The 19,576-nt window shown below is 42.8% G+C and overlaps 1 protein-coding gene across 1 annotated transcript in view; it reads right to left on the reverse strand.

Annotated features, from left to right (window-relative positions):
* Positions 1–7,157: 7,157 nt before the first annotated feature.
* Positions 7,158–19,576, reverse strand: part of MCOLN2 (mucolipin 2) — a 73,905-nt gene continuing 61,486 nt past the window's right edge. The window contains exons 12-14 of the mRNA XM_008064796.1: positions 13,128–13,334; positions 10,686–10,807; positions 7,158–7,243 (exon numbers count right to left, since the gene is read on the reverse strand). Coding sequence (XP_008062987.1) covers positions 7,207–7,243; positions 10,686–10,807; positions 13,128–13,334 — 366 coding nt within the window. The 3' untranslated portion in view covers positions 7,158–7,206. The remainder of the gene's footprint in view (positions 7,244–10,685; positions 10,808–13,127; positions 13,335–19,576) is intronic.

The following is a 19,576-nucleotide window of genomic DNA, read 5'->3' on the forward strand; positions in this document are numbered from 1 at the left end:
AATCTTGTCATTCATTCCTTGCACTCTCGGTACTTAGCACAGTACTGGAAATCAACACACATGTGTTGAGTTAACGGTCATTATCATCATCATTATTTTCCTTCTCCACTTCATGGAGTCATCCAGTGTTTCCCAACATTAACAGTCCTTGTCACTGCACTTGCTTGTCACCTGGGAAACGCCTATAGCTAAATCTACATTTCAACTCCCCCCTTCCCAGCTGGAGAAGATGAAATACTGATAGCAGCGCTCTGATTTCTTCCCAAAGGCAGACCAAGAGCTGAGATTCGACTCACTATCCTGTTATCATAGACAGCACACGCAGGAGGGCGCAAAGGCGATGCTCGGTCCGAAAGGCGGTACTAATACCTTCTCCTTCCTTAGACCTAGCATGGCAGAGTCACAAACGAAGATGTAAATTCACTTTGTCAGAGCAAACATTCCTCTTGGGGACATCTCCTCAACCTCGAGGAGAGAGTAATGACCACAGCTCACAGACAGCAGGGGATGAGTAATTTACTGCTGCTAGGCAATTAGTGTTGCTAGGGGGGAAAAACGACTTTCATTTAAAGTTCTCCTTAAACCATATGTGTCTTGGCTCAGGGGATAATTTATGTATCATTAGACACTAAGAAACATACATCACCCTAATAAATTGTCTCCCCCATTCACCACAGCCAATAGCTCCCGGGAGTCTTTAAGAAGTCAGAGTTTTGCTGTCCTTGTCTGGAAGGGGGTGTGGAATGTTTGTATGTAACTCATTTAGCTTCTCATTCACTCCCTGGTTCTCTGGCCGAGAAAGATGGCAAGAGAAACATTGGCCATCATTTTCACACATTGGTTTGCAACAGCATTTGCTGTAAATGAGCCCACAGAAACACAGTCATGAGTGGTATTACTTCCCCTAGCAAGGTCATATGGCAAATGGACAAACATGCTTGAGGTTAGACGTTGAACTGCTCCACATCTTTAAAATAAGATTTTTTTTTAAAAAAAGAAATAATGCTAAGGAGCTGTCTAGCAGAATGACTTCTATTCTCTAGATCACGCACGTTCTGTATTAAGATAAAATCAGCGAGTGCACATTTGTTTTTTCTTCTTTTTGAAGATTCACTAAAAGAATTGAGAAAAAAGAAAAGAAGCTGAACCACCCTATAATGAGGGTCAAGGGGAAAATACTCAATGAAAAGCCAGAAAACAGTGCTCTTTGTGGATGGAGGGTAGGCCTTGGAAAAGAGGAAGGCAGCAGCCTGGCACCCAGATGACCAGCATGACACAGGAACACAAATCGATAGAAGTTTAATCTCCATCTTGGTGAGATAAGAAGCAGCTCCACTGCCACTTGTGAGGACAGAGAAAAATGGTGTACCTCAATGCCTGTTACAAATCAATTCCATGAAAAGACATGGAAGAAACTTAAATGCTAAGTGAAAGAAGCCACTTTGACAAGGCAACATACTGTAGGATTCCAACTATATGACATTCTGGAAAAGGAAAGAATACGGGGACAGTGAAAAAGCTTCAGTGGTTGATGAGAGTTCAGGCAAGGGCTAGGGGGAAGGGACTACTGGGGAAAGGATGTCTGGGGCAATGAAATTACTCTGTATGATACATAATAGCCAATACATGTTATTATACATTTGTCCAAACCCATAGAGTATACATCAACAAGAGTGAACCCTAAGGTAAACTATGGACTTTGGGTGAAAATGATGGGTCCATGCAGTTTCACTGGTTGGATTGTACAAAATGTGCCACTCTGGTGTGGGATGTTGGTAACTATAGACGCTATGTGCATGTTGGAGCAGGAGGGTCTGAGAACTCTCTGTAACTCTCCTCTCAATTTTGCAGTGAGCCTAAAACTACTTTTTAATATTAAAGCAATTCCAACTCAGGCTTACTTTTTTCTTTTATTTGATTAAAAAGTACAAGTCTGTGTTCCTAGGCTTTTCTTAGAAGACTATGCTTAAATCGACGAGTTCTGTGGTTCTATCACTAGGATCAGCTGTGTATCTTGTGGAGCCCACTGAAAAATGAAAATGTGGGGCTCCTTGTTCAAAACACACCAAGGGTTCTAAGACTGTGATGACAGACCCTTAAAGCAGGCGCAGGGCTCTTTGAGAATGCATGGGTCACACAGCCACAGAACCGGCCCTGCATGTCATCAAAATCAAGAGCCTGAAACATCTCAAGTAGAAAAAGGGAAAACAGAGGTGCTTAGCACTTGCTCAGTGCATAGAATCACAGGTTTCCTGTTCTCGTGCCTGTCGTTCACTGTCCTTCCTGAAGTGCCTGATGTCAGAATGCTGGGCTTAGGGTTTAGTCTGTGAGGTCTCATCACTCGTTGCACAAGAGCTACTGTATGCATGGATTTTACAAAGAGTATAGAGTTCTAGATATTTGGTAGAGAAAGACTCCACACCATTGGAATCCAGGAGTCCTCTTTTATCCATGGTTTTGTTTTCTGCAGTTTCAGTTACTTGAGCTCGACCGTGGTCTCAAAACATTAAAGGAAAAACTCCAGAAATAAACAATTCATAGTTTTAAATTGCATGTTGTTGTGAGTAGCATGATGAAATCCCACGCCATTCCACTAGGTTCAGCCTGGCACAGGCAACATCTCTTTGTCCAGTGTATCCAGGCTGTGGATGGTCCCCATTATCTGCTTCCGACATCTAACCATTACCATCACCATGGCTCAATGACCCAGGATCTTGTCAAGCAGAGGGCCCTCCTTCCAGCCATATCATCATGTCAATCAAAGCCTAACACTACGTCATTCACCGTTCACCTCCCTTCACCTTGTCACATAGACATTTTATCATCTCGCATCCTCACACGAAGGGTGAAGTTTTAAGAGACCACATTCACATAATTTTATTAAAAGTATAATTGTTCCATTTTATTATGGTTGTTACTCTCCTACTGTGCCTAATTTATAAATTAATCTTTACCATAGGTATGTATGTATGGGGAAAAACATATTATATGCAGGTTGAGTACCCCTTATCTGAAATGCTTGGGACCAGAACTGTTTCAGACTTTGATTTTTTTCAGATTTTGGAATACTTGCATACACATAATGAGATATCTTGGAAACATATCATTTATTCTTCATATATACCTTGTGCACATAGCCTAAAGGTAACTTTGTACAATATTTATAATAATTTTGTGCATGAAACAGTTTTGGCTTCATTTTGACTGTGATCCATTACGTGAGATCAGGTGTGGGGTCATCTTGGCACTGAAAATGTTTCAGATTTTGGAGCATTTTGGAGTCCAGATTTTTGAATTAGGGATATTCAGTCTGTATTGGGTTCAACACTGTCTGTGGCTTCAGGCATTTGCTGAGAGTCTTGAAATGAATCCTTTGTGGATAAGAGGGGTCAGCTACATGATTGAGATGTTCAAACTACAAGTCAGGTGAAGCAAATTAAAATTGGCCCAAGTTAAAATGATGTATATTCACCCAAAGTTACTGCAACATATGGTTGTTACAAATGAACTGTTCAGATACCTAGAATCATATCTGTCAGCATTGAAGCTCTTTATATAGTCAGGAAACAGTTCTGTGGCCAAGACTACAGAGTTGGTGGTAGTTTATTGAACATACTTTTCCATGACTCTAGGGCCCCTGAATTTATGACAGTGCTGGGCTATTTTTACATGAATGTCTTCAGGCACAAGAGGGTGGCTGGCTGTTTGACCCTAGATGAAAAGCCTGGGTTACCGTGCTTCTCATAAACCCAAGATTCTGGGCCTGGACTTCTACTGGGCCAGTGCCCACCTCTTGCCATTGTTACAGTAGAGGCCTTCAGCCAGCATTGAGGGGCGGTGATTGGACCTTGTTAAGAGCTTTTCCTAAATACCCTCTCACCCTTTTGCATTCACCACCTTGGACCAACAATGGTTAACATGCAAGCTGGCCTGAATTCCACACATTCTGACAAACTTGGTTAATAGCTCCTAGTAGACACAGAGGATCTCACCAAGGTCAAGGACTGGGGCTTTGTAACAGCGTGTACACCTTGAGGACCTGTTATCTTCCATCAGGACTGATAGCTGTGCCCTTAGGAGCTGGGTATTTGGGCTGCTTCTCCATGTGTCCTCCTAGGGTTGAATAAGGAACGACTTCCGGGACAGGGCAGAGTAACCAGAACAAAGTCCACCAGAAGAGTGTGGTGAGTTCATTACAAAATTAAAATCTTCCTGGCTGGCTCAGGTGAATAGATTTGTACAATTGCAGATTATGTGAGAAAAGCATTTTTTCAAGAGCACTTAGGAGTTTTAACCTGTTCTATGCACTTTACGTTTGACTCACCTAATCCTCACAAATCCCCATTTTACAGATGAGAAAGCAGAGGCACAGAAGGTCAGCTGTCCAAGGAGACTCAGATGGAGAAGAAAGAGAAGAGATGAAGCAGATGGTTGCAGAAGCAATGCTACCAATGTATGCACTATTCCATGGTAACGTGGAAACTATGTGCAAACATGGCAGAGAATCAAGAGGAAAGAACAGCTCATATATCAATTCAATGCCAGGCTCTGCATGAGTTACAAGACTTAACTGCCAGTCTCTGTTGGCTGAGGTTTATTATCATCATTTAGAGGCAGAAAGCAACTTGTCCAGGACCTCAGAACTAAGTTAAGCCGGAACTGTAACTCAAGTGTGTCTAGATAGCCACGTCTCTCCAGCTCTCCCAAGTCAACAAGCTTTAGGATGTTGCAGATGGCTTTGATCATGTCACTGCAAGGCAAGGAGGTAAAGTCCACAAGGGTTGGACACCCCAGAATGAAACCAGTCGGCAAAGAGAATGCTTCTCCTGACTTTCATGGCAAACTTTCTAAGTGGAGGCCAAGGGTAGGAGAGAAAAAAATTTGTCCCAGATGTGTCTCTTAGCAGAGTGATGACACAACATTGTTCAATAAAATCCAAACAGTTGGTAAAGTGACCAATGTTTAAAATTATTAAAAAGGAAAAAAAAGAAAAACAATACTTCCACAGATGTGGGGTAACCTTGAAAAGGATTTTCCTTATGAAAAGTGTTTTGTCCAGTTGGAAGGGAAAGAAATGAAAGGAAACATAAAGCCAATAAAAGAATCATAAGAGCATGAAAGACCGTCATTAATCTTCTATTCAAACGGCAGTCACAGCTGCAGAATAAGCAAGAGACTTTAACAGCAATTCTGTTCGGATACAAAGCTAAGTACAGAATATGAGGATATGCTCAGAAGTTAGTAGCTGTTCTAATTACATCCCCGATTCTGGGGTCATGCAAATGATCCCAGACCCACCAGTTTAATGGTCCTTAGCTTAGAAATCAAACAGAAATCTTGACATTTTTTATTTTTAAAAATGTTTAGCTTGCATGTTCTTACTTGTAAGTAGGCCCTGAACACTAGTCACATTAGCACAAGGGAGGGATGGGCAGTTGCTGGGCACAGTTAGGGGAGGGAGGAAGGAGGGTGAGGGCTTGTGACAACACGCTGGGTACCTGGTCCACTACCAGGGGCAGTGAGGGCCAGCTAGAAGCCCAAACTTCGCCTGCATGCAGCCTACTTATGTAGTTAATCCTCACTTTCACCCCACATCTCTATAATAATAACAAAAATTTTTTAATGTCCTCTCTCATATGTGAGAGTTAAATGGCCACAAAGATGGAAATAATAGACACTGGGGACACCAGTAAGGGAGGAGGTGGGGAGAAGGGGCGGGGTCAGGGCTCAGAAATTACCTGTGGGATACAATGTTCATTATCGGGGAATGGGCCACCTGAGACCCGATCCCCACCACGACACAATATGTCCATGTAATGAACATGCCCAGGTACCCCTGAATCTAAAGTAAAAATGAAATAAAATACAAATCATTGCAAATATTTTTTTCAATGGTTAAAATGATAACTTGAATGAAGTATTCTGTGTGTAGACACGAGTCGTTTACTCTCTTGCAAAATCTAACAGTATGAACGAGAGAGGCGATTTTCCCTGCCTAGGTGTGGTGTGGACACGCGAAGACAGGATGGGAGCGAGGAGGTGGGTGGGGGGGGATCTCTAGGAGGAAAGCCAGTTGGGTAGAGGCTTGTGGGAGGGGCATGGTTGAGGCCAAGGTCAAAGAGGAAGAGACCTGGGAGGAGGGTCCTGCTTCATTTGAATTCTGCTCTTCACCAGTGACTTTAAAACAGTTGACCACTGAGCTAGCTCAAGTATGAAATAAGCCTACGCATGAAGTGATCTTAATCTGTCTATTGATTGTCATAAATATTGATTGAATAACTTCTAATACTAGCCTCTACTTCTCCTTTTAAGAGAGTGGTAAGTCCCTTCTGGAGACCAGGTAGTTAACAGAGATGTGATCTGAACTTTTCACTAGGTAGATGCTTAGAGACATTGCATTTTTAAAAAATAATAGTAGTGCCCTGTGAAATGATAAAAATAAATGTATTTAGGAAAAAATATACCATATTTCTTTGCTTGACAAAAGTGAATCCCCAACTCAGCGGAGTTTAGTTGTGAAAATGAGCGACTACTGGTTCCGGTCACTTCCACATGTCATTTGAGTACAGTCAACAATTGGCCATGATGATGCATCTGAATGACTCCATTTCTTACTCAAGACTCTGGTGATGGTGACAGTTGTTTCACATCATGGTGAAGAAGAAAGTCCACAGGAAAATGGGCCACGAGATATCCACTGCACAAGGTCTTCTTGTTGACTTAAGTGTGATCTTCCAAAGGCTGACTAATTCTCTAGTTTGGAGTCTCTAGGTTGGTATTGCAACCAACTTCATTTCTGTGCAGACCATGAATTAACAAATATCTTCAGACCCAAGAATTACCTTTAAAACAAACTCTTATTGGATAATAAACACACACCTTTAAAGATATGGCTATGAAGGCCATTGTCTTGCACATTCTGAAATGTAATTTTTTCCAATTCAACATTATCATGTCATAAATTAACAGGTGAATAGAGAACATATCACTGTTCAATTGCACTAATGCCCATTTTCCATCGTCTAAGTTTATAAAATAACTTTGGAGCTTCCATTGTGGTCAGCCAGCTGACGGCTATTCCTCTTTCCAACTCCACAATTAGATAAGACAGTCCTTTTGAAACTATCGGGTCAAACCATTCGGGACCCCTCTGCATTGTCACTGGATGAGGAAACCTGAACTTTAATTGTCTTAAGCAGAAGAACTTTAATTAATAAGTATCAGGGGGTCATCACTTCCTTTCCTGTAACAGAAGGGGGAAAAAAAGAACAATGATTTAAAACCTGAGGAGAAATAAGAATACTCTATATTCTAGGCTCACGTGGGTTGTAGACATGTTGAGTGAAACGTATAGGAGGAAGAAAAATTAAGAAGGGCAGTTCCCATTATGTGAGGTTTGAGTAGGTACTTTTGGAAATAAACTGTGAGGAGCCAGCCATCTTGTGGAACTTTCCATGTCCCTTTTCTAACAAAGCCTTATCAATGACTAGAACAGCCAATTTTCCATGGTTCCTCCCTCACTGCAGTAGAGAGTAGGAAAGCCTCACTTTGCAACTGTTCAACCAAGCATATCTCGCCAAAGAACCACATGGCTTTAGAAATGGAAGAGGTGTCAGAGGTCATCTAGTCCACCATGATGACAGTGGTGGAACCTAGAGGTTTGGGAGGAATCACAGGACACACTCGGTCAACTGTAGGGTCCAAAGCGAAGCACCAGTGTTTTGATCTCAGACTACAGACCCTGTCAACAATTCAAAGGAGAATGTGTGGTGGTTGCTGGACTGCTGAGTTGAAAAAGAGTGACCGTATCCATGCTGTGCAGGAGGCAGAGCTAGGATAGCTGAGTATCATCTGTCACGGTCACCAGACAGGGGCACAGATACCCATCTCTGCAGTGCCAACTCTTTGTGCTCACCATGTTGCCTCAGGAAGGTCTTTCTCCAATATTTCCTCTCCATCCCTAGCTTTCTTGACTCTATTCCGTTCTTCGGTTCCTAGCTTTTAAACACATCAAGGTATACTTAACTTTTGATGGACTCAAGTCATCAGGGTCCCATTACAGCCCATTTCCTTCCATCAGGCCCTGTGCCCTTCATTCAATCTGCAGGGCCTACCCAAACCTCCCAGGATCCAGACTCTGATCTGATGATTGCACTGAACTGTCTCTAGCTGCCTTCACCCTTGACTGTCTTTTGTCCAGACATGGTCACAACCACCTCCGCCTTTATTTGTTGATATTGTCTTTTGTCAAAACTCTCATCATCCTAGTTCTTCCATTGAAATCCTTAGGGCTGGGGGGCGGGATTAGCAGTTGAGGGAAACTGCTAGGGGAGGGAGGGACACACCTCACCAACAAGGGTACCTGCATAATGAACGTTTGTATACCTAACCTTGAATTGTACCCCACATCTTTATAATAAAAAAAAGAAATGAATAGACAGACTTATAAGCACTGAGATAAAAGTGATACGGTAAAACAAACTGTGAAAAAAATAAAACTATAGAGACTGCTGGTGGTCAGTCATAAAACTCAGAGGAAATTGAGGTTGGGAGGAAATAAACAGAAAAGAAACTGTATTATCTAACAGCAATAAAACATAATTCTGAAAAGAAAAAAGAAATTCTCAGGGGGATCTCTTGCGCCCCTGAATTTGCTCACCCCTCATCATGGACGGACTCTCCTTCCCACCAAGCATCCTCTCAACAACCCTTAGCACAGCTCGGAGCAAACTGTCTGCTGATGCTGATCTACGCATCTCAGCACTCAGCCCCAATTTTATCAAGGAGTCTTCTAGACCCCCCCTTAAATCTTCCATTCATTCCACAGGACAGCACAAGAAGACATAGCACCAGGACTTGATGTAGTGCAAATCAATGTCCAAATGCCAAAGACTTGTCAGTTACTTTTCAGAATTCATGTCGCCCATCAAAGCTAGACTGGATAAGAAAAATGTGGTACATATACACAAGGGAATATTATGCAGCCATAAAGAACGACAAATATATGGACTTTGCAGCAACCTGGATGGATTTGGAGTCGATCATACTCAGTGATTTATCACAGAAACAAAGAACTGAGTTCCGTCTGTTCTCACTCATAAGCTGATCTTGAACAATTATAATGCAATAAGAAAGCAATTGGCAGTAGTGGGAAACTGTCAGGGGAGGGGGGGTGGGATTGGTAGTTGAGGGAAACTGCTAGGGGAAGGAGGGGCATACCTGATCAACAAGGGTACCTGCATGATCATGTTTGTATACCTAACCCTGAATTGTACCCTACATCTTTATAATAAATAAACAAATTAAATTTAAAACAAAAAGAATCTCCTTTTCATTCATTCTCTGACGAGTAGCTGGCCTCCTCACAGTTAACAACAACCTGGAAAAGCAACTTGGAGAGCCTTTCGTTCTGCAGGGTGCCTCTAAGGAGGCAGCTATTAAGAAAATTAATTTTTCTTTATCCCGGCGTCCACAGCAACAATTGAATGATCTGGAAGGATAAAATGTGATTCTGAAAACAACTCTTCTCAGAAGACCTCATTTCATATTTACCAGACATACTTCGGATATACTCAATCATATCATTTAAAATCCCGAGATGCAATGTGAATTGATTAACAGAAAAATACATCCTGTGGTTTTAAATAGCAATTATGTTCTCCTGTCTTCGGGAAGTTGGTTTAGAGAATTCTCTTTTTTAAAAAATAAGATGGGTAGGGTACAATTTTAGTTAAAAATCCCTACCCCTGTCGGCTCTACTGGCTCTCACCTGTAATCCCAGCACTTTTGGAGGCTGAGGCAGGAGGATTGCTTGAGCCTAGGAGTTCGAGACCAGCCTAGGCAACATAGTGAGATCTTGTCACTACAAAAAATAAAAAAATTAGCCAGGCATGGTGGCGTACACCTGTAGTCCCAGCTACTCAGGAGGCTGAGGAGGGAGGATCGCCCGAGCCCAGAAGCTCAAGGCTGCGGTGAACAGTGATGGTGCCACTGCACTCCAGCCTGGGAAACAGAGTGAGACCCTGAATCAAAAACAGAAAAAAAACCAAAACTCACCCCTGACTTCAGATGAAACTAAACATGGGCACATTTGAGAAAACTGTCCTCATCTGACCCCATTCTTATCCCCCAACCCACTATGAGCTAAGATTTGTCCACGGAGGTCTAGACCATTTCCTCAGCATCCTGACGAAAGGCAAGCAAAGCATGGTTGGACAAGGAAGAGCCACCAACTCGCATTTCAGCCACACTGGTGTGCAGCCCCCTCACAGGCAGGAACCCCACACTGATCAAGAAAGGCGACTGTAGCAAGTACTGTGAAAAGGGAAAACGCCTCTGCCATTCCCAGTGTTCTCCCTCTAAAAATAAGAGCTCTGACCTCTTACTTCAGCCACTTAAGTGTCTACCTCCTTGACTTTAGGGGAAATAGTTCATGCCTCCTTCTAATAGGCTTGTGATGTTTCTAAGAGATTATCTTTCTCTTGTCATGGAGCTTTCTACAAACCCTATTTAATTTAAAAAAAAACCATTTCTAACATCAATTTCAGTGGGAGAAAAGAAAAGAAAGCGGAATTGTTTTCCACAATAAGTTGATTTGTGAGTGTAGTGTTAATCTTGGAATGGCTTTCTCTTAAAGCAACAGCACGGCCCATCTCAGGAATATGGAGATTAAACATGATACTGACCTCCTCAGGCAGCTGACGCAGGACAGGAGGGCGGGGGGCTCATGCTGATACCCCACTTTGCCACTACATTCCTTCAGGAATTCCTGCAGATCCGTTTCAGGAAACCCATTCTGCTGGAATTTCTTTAAAAAGCACACAGTGTTGTTACCTTATAGAAAGTGCATGAGAAAGTACTCCTCTGTCAACAAATCAAACCCACCTCTGCTAAAATAAAACTCTCCCACATTGCTAGCTCAGATCCAAGGACTGATATTCACAATGATGAATCAATCTGTCAGGCCCAGAACGCCAACCCAGGGCCACTGTGGGAACACAGAACAATCCAAAAAAAAAAAAAAAAAACGTCAGAAAGCAAGCCAGGGGAAAGTCAGGGAGGGGTGTCTTAACAGATATTCCATCTGTTAAGGAAAACAGTCAAAAGTCCGGGTCAGGATGGTGACTCATGCCTGTAATCCCAGTGCTTTGGGAGGCTGAGGTGGGAGGATTGCTAGAGGCCAGAAGTTTGAGACTAACCTGGACAACATAGCAAGACCCCACCTCTACAAAAAAAAAATGTTTTAAACAATGAGTAAATGAAGCCAGGTATGGTGGGCCTGTAGTCCCAGCTACTCAGGAGGCTGAGGCAGGAGGATGCTTGAGCTCAGGAGTTTGAGACTACAGTGGGCTATGACTGTACCACAGCACTCCAGTCTGACAGAGTGAGAGCCTATCTCTTAAAAAAAAATCAAAAGCTTTAAAGCTAAGAGCCAGACCTCCTATTCCATATACTGCTAATGTAGAAATCAGCCTGAGAAATAATCTCTATATCCTGTTTTTATGGAAGCTGGACACTTAGCAGGACAGAAGGCAGTCGATTTTTCCAAGCACATGCAAAGACCCTGAGACTTCCGGCCCTCAGGCTTAGGGAGGCTACCCACCTCAACACAGAGGCTTAGCTGCCCAAAGGGACACTGCCCCACTGAAGACGCGAACCCGCGTGTCTAGCTCTCCTCTCTCCATGCCAAGCCCTGCAGCTAGAAACAGCCACCACTCCCACTTGAACACTCACCTCCCCACACACTAAAAAGAGACACAGGAGTTTTTCCAAGGAACTGACTTTCTTCTGAGTTATACTGAGAAGGGGTTAAGCAGAGAGGATAGTACCCAAAGGCACTGACATGGCATCCCTGGTCATTTAGATAGTGACCCTGAAACGGGGTGTACCAGGCTTGACCATCTGTGGTGAGGGTACCAGCGCCAAGGAGATGACTTCCTTCAAGCTACAGGTCAACTAAATGAGACTGGTCTGAACAGATACACAAACCATCAGGCAGCTTAAGAAAGGAGGAAGTAGAGCTGGGCTCAGTGGCTCAGCCTGTAATCCCGCGACTTTGGGAGGCTGAGGTGAGTGGATTGCCTGAGTCCGCAGGGTCGAGACCTGCTGGGCAGGTGAGACCTCGTCTCTACAATAAAAAATCAAAAAATTAGCCGGGCATGGTAGCGTGCGCCTGTAATTCCGGCTACTCGGAAGGCTGAGGCAGAAGGATCACCGGAGCCCAGCAGGTCGAGGCTGCAGTGGCCGGGGAGCAGCCACTGCACTCCAGTCTGGGAGACAGAGTGAGACTCCAACTCAAAAAAAAAAAAAAAAAAAAGGAGGAAGTGGAGCAGTCACAAAAGCTGCAGTCTTATCATTTATTTATGTATCTATCTATTTACTTAATTTGGGTCTTTCTGAGTCAGGGGTCTCACTCCATCACCCAGGTTGGAGTGCAGTGGTATGATTACGGCTCACCACAGCCTTAAACTCCTGGGCTCAGGTGATCCTTCCATCTCGGCCTCCCAAGTAGCTGGGATGCCACCACACCCTGCTAATTTTATTATTATTATTATTATTTTTGTAGAGAAGAGGTCTCGCTATGTTACCCAGGCCAGTCTCAAATTCATGGGCTCAAGCATCCTCCCACCTCAGCCTCCCAAAGTGCTGGGATTATAGGGGTGAGCCACCACGCCCAGCTGGTTTTCATAATTTAAAGGAAACCTGTGTCATGCCGTATGGTCCAGTGTGAATTGCAGCAATATTTGGAGAGTTTTCAGGGTAGCAGTCACCTCTTATCACTGAAATTTACTATTCAACCCTAAATTCCAGGTAGCCACATGGGCAGGTATGACTGTCAGTGCTGAGACCACCAGCCCAATACTGAACTCACCACACTCTAACCCCTCCCACCCTTTTCCGACCTCTTTCCTGCCCCCCTTTAAACCAAGCCACCCTGATCTGGGCAGCAGGAGCAATGTCCTAAATGCAGATTTAAAATTAATCTCCAGGATCTAAAAAGGTTCTTATCTACAAAACCTCAACCTTTAAATAAAGTTGTAATATTGAAAACTGTGGTATTTTTCTATGTTCTGGTCTATGCAGAATTTGCAGTGTTTTTTTGGCAGCAAATATTGATAATCACTTACCTTAATGGTGTCATAAGAATCTGTGATAAGTGCAATAAAAAGGCTGAGAATCATATATATGAAGAGGCTGATGAAGGAATATAAATACAGACGACTAAACAGCCAAACCAAGACGCTCTTCTGCTGGATTTGAGCAAAAGTTGCAAACATGTCATCGCCATTGACCAGAGAAAACAGACACTCAGCGACTGTGTTCAGATTCTCAAACTGCCAGGGAGAAACAAAAATTAGTTTCTGAAATGCAGTATTCTAAAAAGCAGAAAGTATCTAGTTAGCTTGCTTGGTTAGCATTGTTGCTGTCATTGGTAGAAGGGTAACTTCCTCATTTCAAGACAGCCAGAACACCACAGGAAGTCAGACCACATTATTCAAAAGTCCCTTCCACACTCTCGAGGACGGTCTCTTGACATTCCTTCAGTTTTTTTCCTAGCCCTTTTTATATATCTGTGGTCTTACCATCTAACCATTTTGGTTCTGATTTTTCTTCTACTTAAGTATCTTTTTATGTTACTCACGCTTAGAGATGCTTAGAGAATGCTTAGCTGATGCTAAGAATCTCATGCAACATTTGTTATGGAACAGACTATTCCTTGACAATGTCAAGAATGGCAGTAGTTGGAAACTGCCAGGGGAGGTGGAGACAGGATTGGCAGTAGTGAAAAACTTCCAGGGGAGGGAGGGCACACCTTATCAACAAGGGTAACTGCATAATGAACATCTGTATACCTGACCCTGAATTGTACCCCACATCTTCAAAATTAAAAATTTTTTTTAAAAAGGAAAATGCCAACAAAGTAAAACCTTTTACTACCTTAACCAGGAAAATGGTCTCTCCTCCTAAGTTTCTCTCTGTCTGTCAGTGATTCCAATCTCCTTCCAAAGAAACACTCCAAACAGTCAAGTACTCAAAACTATGTGTTGAACTAATTAATCTTCCCTTCCCTTCTGTCTTCCAAGGCCTGCCTGTCCCTATAACACGTGTTTCTGATCCACCCTTTCTGGTGTATCAAAACTTATGTCTAGATTATTACTGAAACCTCTAAGGAAGCCCTTTTCGCTCCAACCTCTTCATCCTCTAGTTCAAGTTGCAGTAAAGCCTAAACTTCATAGAAGATGGTGTCAGGTCATCTCTCCCGCGTAAGACTACATGAAGTTTAGGTACAAAGTAAAACTCTAAAGCAAGGAGGTTGGGTAAGCTCCTCCTTCACGTGATCTCACTGTAACACATCATTGTCAATGTTAAGACCTTGTCCTTTCACGACACCAAGACCACATTTATGTTTTTTCCTTATGGAGTATGTTCTTCTCACCTGGTATAGTCAAATTTCTTGTCTCTGTGTTCAATCAAGCCAACATCCAAGAGTTGGTTCAAAGTCTACATCAAGACAGACTGTCCTGGCAGCTCTAATCCCTTGTCTTTATCAGTAAGAACCGCAGAATAACCTACAGGTGGTCTTCTCATTGTATTTATACTCACTTCTCTATACTTCATCTAGACACAGACACCAGGTTTTACAATCCCAGCCCCGTGGCGGGACCAGGGAAGGTAAAATCAGTGGCCAAGGGAGAGGGTATACAATTGCACCCAAACAAAGGTTTCAGCAATACCTATGGTGGACCAGACTAAAGTCCTTTCGTAGAGACATGAGGAAACATTTGCTTGAGTAAGTCACTTAACTATATATGCAGATTATTTAACAGTAAGACAGGTAGTTCCCAGAGTAAATATTTTCATCCCCTTCACTAGCCTCAAGACATTAAAGTTAAAGCTGGTTTCTATGGATGTCAGTCCCAACTCCGACAGTGCCATGAATAATTCGTATGACTTGTAGTTTCTTTTGGAATGTGGACAATTTCTTTCTTTTGTTTCAAGAACCCCTGACAGTCTGGGCTTCAGGTTTCAGAATTGTAAATAGCCAGTTGGGCAGTACGTATCAAATTCATTTCTTAGTTTTCTATGTGGTTACTTAGCTTCCTGTGTGGTTACTTGGGTGCACAGTAAGTACTGAATAAATATTAACTTAGTTTCCTATGAAGTACTTATCAGTCTAGACACTATATCTGTCTCGACACTAATGTTATTTTAGCCATTATACCTCCCCTGCCTCTGTGCACATGAGAATTATTTTAATCCACCAAAAAGTTAAAACAGAGACCCAACAAATTAGGTGATTGGTCCATATCCTGCCACTTTGTATCACAAGAAGTGGCAGTGAAACAAACACCACAACAGGAATGAACTTTACAAAAACCCAAGTGAGGCTCTAATGGGCTTCCAGACTAGAAGGATCTTGTTGCTTGGGTTCTTGAGAGACTGCAAGCCCCTGGAAGGCAAGGACTCCTATTTCTGTCTGTTTCTTGTTTATTCAAGAAACTTGTTGAGTGCCTGCATGTTCTACGTGCCATGCTCAACACTGGGAATTAAAGGAGTGAGTTGCCGTCCCTGATCCCACCCTCCAAGAACTCGGGCTAGAAGAACCTGGCCATGTGTGGTACACAGTAAACACTGAATAAATATTAACTGGGTATTTCCATAAAGAGCCCCCACAGGATCTCAGTGAGAATCCAGGCATTCATTACACAAATGATAATTTTGGGATTGGGCCAAAAACCTTTCATTTGAATGAAAACATATCCTGCGATAGCTTACGTCAAAGGATGACATCAAAGTTTGCTTCAAGAGCGGATGCTAAGGATCTCATGCAATATTCAAGTTAAATGTTTTCACCAGTCAACGTTTTGAGAGAGGAGCTTGGCTAAAGCCAGAGGCCTCAGAAGCAGGAAGGTGTCATGCAGGGTCGGTTGAACTCTCACCCACGGCATCCGCAAAACTGAATCGTTTTTCAACGCCTCGGTCTTCTCATTTTAAACTGGGGACAATGTAAGACTAGGATTTATTCCTCACAGTATTTTTTTTTAACAAATCATCTGGAAACGTAAAAACCATATTAGAGAAATGTTTAATAATTCAAGAGGAGGTTTGGAAGAACATCAACAGTCTCTCACCCTCTGTGCCCAGACATTTTGAAAGGGCACCATGGCAAAGTCCATTAGTGCTGGGGTCAGACATTGGCAGGTCACTTTCTGTATCTTTGCTCCCCTTCGGTTGAACCACTGAAATTAGATGTCTAGGAGGAAGACAGGGAACTCAAGTATCGTGGGACCCTGGCTACCAATTCAGCAGTTGTGTAAATTACAGATTTCCTGATATCGCCTCTTCAGTTGTTTTTTTTTTTTTTTTTTTTTTTTTTTGGTGAGTTTGTTTTAAGGAAAAAAAAAAAAACTAGCTTTCACAATCAAGGTGGCTGTGCTTCTAAAAGTCCTAGAAAATGTTTACTTGTAATACTCCACATTTTAAGGCTTCGGCTAACACGGAACATCTTCTGATTCAACAGATACCGGTAGAACCTGAAAATTCTGACAGTTTAGATTAATTTGGGGGGGAAAGAAAACAGGGGGCAGAGTCATTTCCTAACTTGAGATCCAAAGAAGAAGCAATATGGGGAAGAAAAGCCTACATTTCCAGAACCAGATGGAAGTTCTCCCCCTCCACTGACTGGCGTGTTCCCTGAATTCACTCAGCTATGCGTTTCCTCAATACATCAGCAGGGCAAGCAGTACCATTAACAGCCTGCTAGGCCACGCTAGAGATGGCCTTGTCCCTCTGCTCCTCCAGGGGGACCAAGGGAAGGCTGACATCAAGTGAGAGGCAAAAGTCTAGAGGTACGGTGGCCACCAGCCGCATGTGACTGTCAAGCACCCAGTGTGTAGCCAGTTCAAATGGAGACGTGCTGTGAGGATAAAACACACCAGAATTCAAAGACCTCATATGAGGAAAGGAAAGTCAATTACCTGACCATGTCATATTGATTATCTGCTGAAATAACATTTTGGATAGACTAGGTTTAATAAAATATATCATTGAAGTTAATTTCATCTGTTTCCTTTTTTTTTTTTTTAATGCAGCTACTAGAAAATGTTTAAGTGTCCAACAGCTGTCATCTGCAGCTTGCATGACTGGCCTGCCCGGGTCCAGAGCATCCCAATTTCACCTGAATCCTTCAAAAGAACAAACTGGAATGCACAGAAAGGCAGTCAGGCTCCCCACACAAATAATCTCATTTTCCATGAGGTGACCTTGACACGCATTGAGAGAATATGCCTGATGACAGGGCTGTCCTCTCACCGTTGACCTTGAAGTACAAGCCTGCATCTTGGGTCAGATTCAATACTCTTTTGCAATGATCCGTTTTAGATAATACCAAGAAAAGACCTACAGGACATTGGTCAAAGCATGTGTACTGGGGTCTCCCAGACCTGGATTTGAATCTCTGCTGTTTCTTGGCTAGGAAGCCTTAGGGAGATTATTTAATATATTAAGGTGCCTATTTTCTGTCAAAGGATAATAATATTTCCCCACAGAGAAGGGAAGGGAAGGACTCACACCGCAGGGGAGGTAAGAACTTGGCACCATGCCTAACAAACAGCACTTGGGAATGGTGGCCACCTAGTCAACGTCAAGCACTATATGAGCCTTCCAGAATGATGCTGAGAAGAGGGAGACAGGAGTGGGAGGGGCCAAGGGGATAGAACCCCTTGTCCTGAGATCTTGGTGCCAGTGAATCAAAGCCGGAGCCTCAGGCTCGGTATTTATTCCACACGGTGCAACACTGCTCTCTAGTGACAAAGAGGTGGGAAAGCTTTTAGAGCAAGAGGCAAGTAAGGAAAAATAACCAATTTTTTTTTCTGGGCACTGAGACCATAAGTTCCCCAGATCAGAGAGATCATATCCAAGAATAGTGTTTTCTCAAGAATCACCTTTAAAGCCGTGACATGGAATTTGAAGAGCAATAAGAACATTAAGATTCACTATGAACCCAGAGGTTGTCATTTTGTTAATTACATGGTATCTCAAATAGGAAAAACAGTAATTCTCTCCAGACATGTTAATGTGACACAGAGGAGAATGTCTCGTGGTGCCAGGTTACTAGGCTTTATTTTAGTAAGATAATATAGAGGGGATTTTTTGTTTGTTTTTTGTTTTTTCGGTTTCTTTGGTTTTTTGTTTGTTTTTGAGTTGGGGTCTCACTGTGTCACCCAGGCAGGAGTGCAGTGGCACCATCATGGCTCATGGTTGCCTTGACCTCCTGGACTCAGGCAACCATTTCACCTCAGCCTCCCAAGTAGCTGGGACTACAGGTGCACACCACCACACCCATCTTATCATTTTTGGTAGAGACAAGGTCTTGCTATGTTGCCCAGGCTGGTCTCCAACTCCTGGGCTAAAGTGATCCTCCCGTCTCAGCCTCCCAAAGTGCTGAGATTATAGGCATGAGCCACCACACCCGGCCAACATAGAAGGTTTGAGATTCATATAGCTTACTCTTTGTTAACATATTGTATACAAGATTGGATCCTGTTTTGGCTAATGCAACTATCAAGGTCAAAACTTAAGGCTGAACTATTATACAAACTTGGAAGCAATATTTGCATAATTAACCTCTTTCCTTCTTTCAGGGAATCTAGGTGAGGATAACAGTGTCTTGGGCTGCTGTGGAGATTATGTGAGAAAGCACATAGAAATGCCAGACCAGTGCCTTACATACAAGCAGGAAGAGTTAGCTGATCGTACTTTTTTGTTTCTGTTGTTCCAAATGCCACAGGCCCACGGAAGAAAAGTTGTAAGATGCGGTAACTCTGTTTACTTTTTGGGGGTTAAAAACAATTCAGATACTGATCTTTAATAAGGAACAAAGATGATGCTGCCATCAAAACCACCTGCAGAGACAAGACTCCATCATTTCAATTGTAAATCTAATTGGTCATTCCAGGCAGTCTTTGCTTACCTTCCTTCTCCTCTTAAGTTGGATGAAAGACCTAATACTTTAAATAAGAAAGATTTTTAAAATAATTTTCTTCACTTAGTTTTATTTTTACTCTAGTGATCTTGTGTCCAAACATTTCTCTTTTGGGACCAGGCCTGTAATCCCAACACTTTGAGAGGTCGAGGCAGGAGAATCACTTGAGCCCAGGAGTTTGAGATCAGCCTGGGCAACATGGTAAGACCTCATCTCTACAAAAATAAAAAATAAAAAATTATCCAGGCATGGTGACACACGCATGTAGTCCCAGCTACTCATGAGACAGAGGTAGAAGAATTGCTTGAGCCTAGCAGGTCAAGGCTGGCATGAACCGTGATCATGCTACTGCACTCCTGCCTGGGCAATAGAGTGAGACTCTGGCTCAAAAAATATATAAAAATTAAATTAAATTAAAAATTTAGGGCGGGCTTGGTGGCTCAGCCTGTAATCCCAGCACTTTGGGAGGCTGAGGTGAGTGGGTTGCCTGAGCCTGCAGGTTCAAGACCAGCCCAGGGAACCTGGCAAGACCTCGTCTCCACAATAAATAAAAAAAAATTAGCCAGGCATGGTAATGCACACCTATAGTTC

Source organism: Carlito syrichta, unplaced genomic scaffold (genome assembly GCF_000164805.1).
Source record: "Carlito syrichta isolate Samal-C Ts95f unplaced genomic scaffold, Tarsius_syrichta-2.0.1 Scaffold308051, whole genome shotgun sequence".
NCBI lineage: Eukaryota > Metazoa > Chordata > Mammalia > Primates > Tarsiidae > Carlito > Carlito syrichta.